Genomic DNA, 5,813 nt, shown 5'->3' with positions numbered 1-5,813 from the left:
TAAGCATAAGCAAAAGCTTCAAACTTTCGAAATATATTTAAACATCTGGGTTTGAAAAGATGCTGGTTTAATTACATAATTATGTGTAGCTGGTGGCTAATCCACAGGGCTCCTACCAGCATCATGATCCACATCTACAGGGTATTTTCTCTTTTGTAAGTGATGCGATTTGAAGTGGGGGCTCAAGAGGGCTAAGCCTCTGTTGCGTAAAAATTTGTCTAAGACTCTCCAGAGAAAATGCCAAGTGCCTGATCACTCTGGTAAGAAGTCCTGGGGCTCTGGCCTGTAATCAGTGACCAAACAAGAGGTTACTGTGGGCATCTCTCTTTGCAGATGAAGCAACGTGACAATAATATTCAGTTCCCCATGAAGCTGCTCTCTCTGCTCCGAGCAGGAAGAAACAGGAGGGCAACACTAGCCGTCTTTTCTTGTCGGGAAGCAGTAAGGTAACTGGCTGCCCTGAAATACTTTCTTCACTGAGATGTGGAAAATTTACTTTGAGTCATCGATAAGCCTTATCTTTCCTGTGCACAAGATCCTGCCTGAACCTTGGTTCAGCGTCCGTGGTGGTAGCAGGCTCTCACCTGTGGGGTCTTTCACACCCCCCTTTGCCTTTTTATTAATAACATAGCTGTTCCTTGATGGAAAGAAAAGGGATGGTGAACCTTTTCTCTTGTTTGTTGGTGTGACTAAAGGGGTTCTACAGCTCGAGGGTGGTCTAGCAATCTTACTCTTGATCCATAGGCTCTCAGGCTTCAAGTGACTGAGGAGGGAAAAAATAACTTGGTGTTTCAGCACGGTTTGCCTGTGGAGAGGCGCCAAGCTGTTGCACACTAGCGCTCCTCTTTTTGCCTTCCCTTCTTTGTACATGGCATCGTGTATACCTTGCGGTGTTTGCCCGAGTGTCCCTAACCTTCAAGAAGACAGATCAGTCACGCCGGCAGCTGTATAGCCTGGGCTTGGGGGAAGATGCTCTTAACAAGCTACTTCTCCAGCATTTCTCTTGCTTTCCCCCCGCCGCCCGCGCAGAGTTTCTCACAGAGGCAAAAGCTTCCCCCTGCAGCCGGAGCGACAGGGCTGGAGCACGAACAAAAGTCAATGGCAGCGGGTCGGGGCGAGGCGGCGGTGGCGGGGACTCGGTGAAAGGCTCCAGCCACGGCGGCGGGGAGTGAGGGTGGCGGGCAGGCGCCCCCTCCCCTGCCACTCTCCGGGCCCTGTCATCTTCCAGGTAAGATGAATGTCTGCCCCATCCATCATTCCGCAGTCCTGAGGGAGCAGGAATTTGCTCGGCCACTGAAACTTACTAGCCTCAGACGGGGCGGCTTTGTTGGCCTGACTGCTGCTCTTTTGTGGGCTCTGTTGCCAAGATTTGGCCATTTACATAATGGATTAGCATGGACCAAAACGCACGGGAATGCCTCTCCGCATTTTCCCACTCTTTCTTAGCTGGCGGACCTTTCAGGAGAGTTTATTTAAAAATGTGACTTCCCTCTCTCCCTTGGAGACCTGTTTTCTTCCGAGGAAGAAAGGCGCGCTCCGGGGCCACCGCTCCGCTCCGCTCCCCTCACCCGCCGCCGAGCCGGTCGCCGCCGGCCCCATTGGCGGGGCACCAGGGCGCCTGCGGGGGCGGGCGCCCAGACCCCCTGAGGTCCCATCGGCGGGAAAGGTGAACGAAGCTGCTGCTGCAGCCCCGCGTGCCCTCCGCTGTGCTGTTTGGGGGGTAGCGGGGGAGAGCTGCGGGTGGTACTCGGCTCCGAGGTCCGGGTTGCAGGCACCGCGCCATGCTGGGGGCCGGGGACCGCCGGGGCCGGCTCTGTGCACCCGCCGCGCTCCCCAATAAAGCCCGGCCGATCCTCGGGGCGGGCGTTCGCTGCTCGCCCGGTGGGCTGGCCCGGGTGCCCGCCCCGCCCCGCCCGGTAGCCTAGAAAAGCGGGGCCGGGCGGTGGGGGTTGCTCGGCGACAGCGAGGACTCCCCCCGCCGACCATGAAGAACCCGGTTCCGCAGGCGGCCTCGCTGCTGCTGGAGAAGCTGATGCTCCTCGTCAACGTTCGGCCCCTGCCCGCGGGCTCCGGCGGGGAACCGCTGCCGGCGGCCCCCGGCTACTACGACACCAGCTGCTTCAAGCGGGGCGACCTGCTGGAGGTGCCCCGCACCCTCTTCATCCACTTCGGTATCTACCTGGGAGAGAATCGCGTCGCCCACCTGATGCCCGACATCCTGCCCGCCTTCACCGGCGACCGCCGGCAGATACAGCAGGTGGTGACCAACAAGCGGCTCATCCTGGGCGTCATCACCAAAACGGCCAGCATCCGCGTGGACACGGTGGAGGACTTCGCCTACGGCGGCAGCATCCTGGTCAACCACATGGACCGGCTCTTCGAGGACCAGGTGCTGAGCAGCGAGGAGGCGGCCCGCCGGGCGGAGAAGCTGGTGGGCGCCACTGCCTACAGCCTGCTCTGGAACAATTGCGAGCACTTCGTCACCTACTGCCGATACGGAGCCCCGGTCAGCTTCCAGACCGACAAGGTACGGCCCGGCCGTCGGCGCTGGGCAGCCCCGCGGGGACCTGCTCCGCCGGGACTGCGCGCAGCTGCCGGGAGAGGCGGCGGCCGGCGCGGTGCTGCCCTTCCCGCCGGCGGTGGCCCCGCTGGAACTCCGCTCCGCGGAACCGGGTCAGCCGCCGCCACGGGCCTCGGGAGCTGCTGCCCGGTACCGCCCGTCACCCCCGGCTGGAGCTGGCGGGCGTTCTCCCCGCAGCGGGCACTGCCGCAGGCGCGGAGCTGCTCGGAACGCGGGTAGCCGGGCCGCTGTTGGCTTCAGGTGTTGGGGGAAGTGGGGCTGAATTCCTAAAACAATTAACACGCTCTTAAAGTGCATGGAAGCTCCTCGTTAAGCCGGAGCCGCAGGCAGTGCTGGGGCTACCGCTCAGGTGGTGAGGCAGTGCCAGACGCGCTCTGCGCTCCAGAGACCCCGTGTGAAAGCTGGGCGAGTAGCTGCTGGTCTGTAACAGAGAGACCGGGTCCGGTTAAAGCTTTCCTCTTTAACCCTGATCTCTCTCTTTTTTTTTCTCTCTCCAGTTCTGTGAGACTGTGAAGATGATTATTCGAGACCAGAGGAGTGTTCTTGCTTCAGTGCTTGTGGGATTAGCATCAATAGTCTGCCTGGGTTTGGCACCCTCCACCACTCTCCCAACTATCTTTATTCCCTTTTTTCTGTGGATGGCTGGCTAACAGCCTTCCTGGAGGCTCACAACCAGCGTCTGTATATAGGATGTATACTACCGTATTTATGAAAGCACAGATTATTCATCGGTGTCACGTAAAGTTTCTTAACCTTGTGTGCAGTTTTTAAATACAACTTTGTCTAGAACATAGTGCACAAGGCATAGCTTACTGTGTAAGCCAAATAATAGATTTCCTGAAAATCTCAGCTGGTACATTTTAACACACTTTATCACAACCCTATTTTTTCATTATTTACAGTTCTGCTCCCTGTCTTCAGCTGTAAGTGATTCTGGTAATATCATGTTCAGTTTCTTAGCTGCATATCCTGGTGTCATGACTATTAATAAAAATGGATGGAGTTCCACAAAGTGATGGATATCGAAAGCAAACTACTTACATTTTCCTTTGATACAGATAATGTATATTCAGAAGTTACTGTCTCCGTTCCTGGAGTATTCTTTATTGGAGATAGATGTAAACTTACTCTTCTTGACAGCAAAGAAGAAAAAACAACCCTAGGCTGGGTGCTGTGTGCTGTAGGAGCACATCTGTCTGGATTGGCTACAGTCATTTCCCTTCTGGGAAAACAACACAAATCTCTCGTTTGTATTAATTGCATAAACACTTGCTACTGTATTGAACAACTTTTAAATCTGGTTAGTGATAAGGAAAGACAGCGATTCCTCAGCATTCTCCTTGCTACCGACAGACGTCAGTATAGCTAATATAAATGGCTACAGAGAGTTTTAGGGGACACAGGAGAAACTAGCTTACTTTATGACATCTCGTCACACAGAAATATCAGAAACTTCCGGCATTCCAGTGCCTTTATTGCCGCCTTGCCTTAAACCATGACAACATGGCAGGGAGGAGGACAGACACCAATGTCTCTGCAATGGGACCCAGTGTGGGTGCCATAAAACTTCAGGGATCATTGGAGCAGTTTACCTAGTGGCTGTATTGTCATTTAGGATATTGCCTTAAAACAAGATGTCTCTCTGTGAAAGACGACCTGTCTTTCTATGCTCACCTCTTGTGAATTCACTTGCAAGCCAACAGTTGGTGCTAAAAATGATTCATCTTCAAAGCTGAAGCCTTTCTGTGTATCAAGAATGTGTAAAGTTGGATTTGAAATCTAGTTCATCTAGCCAATTGATTGAGTGCTAAAAAGCTTGGCTATTATTTGCTTTGCTATTATGTCTTGATGTATGTAGAGAAATTGTTCAATTCCTGGAATGCCTTGCATGTGATACATGCACTTACACGTTCACGCACTATGCTTGCCTTTCTTTCTAGTCAAAGGTGAATACCATGGTGTCTTCACCAAGGACTAAACCTTAAATTTGCTTCTTTCTATGAGTGGTGTTCAGTATCCTGTCTCATCAGCTCTGCTGGTGAAGTGGCCACTTTTTTCCCCATTTTTAGAGAGACTAATTTTAACTGTGCTATAAACCCCCTTCACCTTCCCCTAGACCTTACAACTGCTTGAAGACTGGGTTCGCAAACTGACTCTATTTGGCTGCTCCAGTGTAACTGACAAAGAATGTAAAGACTGGGGTGAAATTCCAGGCCCATAGGAAATGGCAGCATGGCCACTGCTGCCATCAACCGAGAGGGGATTTCAGCCCTGCTTTTAGTACGTGTTCAGTCTGCAGCCCAGCTCCAAAGCAGCTGGATATCAATGACTCTTGGACCCTCGTAAACAACTTCTGTTCTCCTTTCAAAGATTGCAATGCTCTGTGTAACTGTTTCTGGTAAACTTTTAAAATTAAGGTGTTTTTTAATTAACATGAATTGCTTTTTCATAGTGTACACATCAGTAATATTTACATAAATTCCAGTGTGTTTTTTTTTACTTCCTGTGCATAAAGTATGAACTGTACTCATTACTGTAATTATATAAATAGAATTTATTCATTTAAAAATGTCTGATGGCCTCCTGAAATTGAGTATTATGCTATAACGTTTCTCTAACATATCCCAGTAGGGCACTGAACAGTCCATTAACATCCAGTTACATGGTGTCTGATTACAGGTGGGCTTTTCTTTTCCCCTTTATTTACTTGGGATTTATAAGAATTCCAGTAATTCTTATAATACACTTATACAATAAACAATGGGGTCATGACCAGTAACCAAATCATAAGTGGGATTTTTGGAAGGCAGAGAAATGTTCCTGCTCTAGCTTCAATAGCAAAGGACCAATGCTCCTGCTTTGCTAATGCAGTTGAGCAAGAAGCATCCAGATTAAACTGGGGGACTAAACTGGGATGTCCATAGGGTTGCCTATGAAGAAATGAAATCAGTTCCTTGCAGACTTCCAGCTGTATTAGTACAGAATTTTCCTGCAAAGTGTAAAATTTTACACTTACAAAATATTATGAAATGGTCTAGAATGCCCTGCTGTATTCTGTCATCAGAGACAAGTAGTAACATGGGCATAAGTAGAGATATTCAGTTGCTCATTTAGGAGTTTTTTCTTACCAACTATAATTCTAGCAGAGATCTGGAAATTTTGTTAAAGTCAGGTATGCCAAATCAGTCATACTCCAAGGGGAGAAACAAGACTAGCAGGCATGAGTTCTCGT

At 50.6% G+C, this 5,813-nt stretch overlaps 1 protein-coding gene across 1 annotated transcript; it reads left to right on the top strand.

Moving 5' to 3' along the window:
• Window positions 1-1,930: 1,930 nt before the first annotated feature.
• Window positions 1,931-5,150, top strand: LRAT (lecithin retinol acyltransferase). The gene is made up of 2 exons (XM_065061487.1): window positions 1,931-2,527; window positions 3,079-5,150. Exons 1-2 carry the CDS (start codon window positions 1,985-1,987, stop codon window positions 3,229-3,231), a joined length of 696 nt encoding a protein of 231 aa, XP_064917559.1. The 5' UTR covers window positions 1,931-1,984; the 3' UTR covers window positions 3,232-5,150.
• The last annotated feature ends 663 nt before the right edge of the window (window positions 5,151-5,813 follow it).

This window comes from Columba livia, chromosome 4, assembly GCF_036013475.1.
Source record: "Columba livia isolate bColLiv1 breed racing homer chromosome 4, bColLiv1.pat.W.v2, whole genome shotgun sequence".
Lineage (NCBI taxonomy): Eukaryota > Metazoa > Chordata > Aves > Columbiformes > Columbidae > Columba > Columba livia.
The sequence above is the reverse complement of the archived record's forward strand: the minus strand, read 5'-3'. Positions and strand labels throughout refer to the sequence as shown.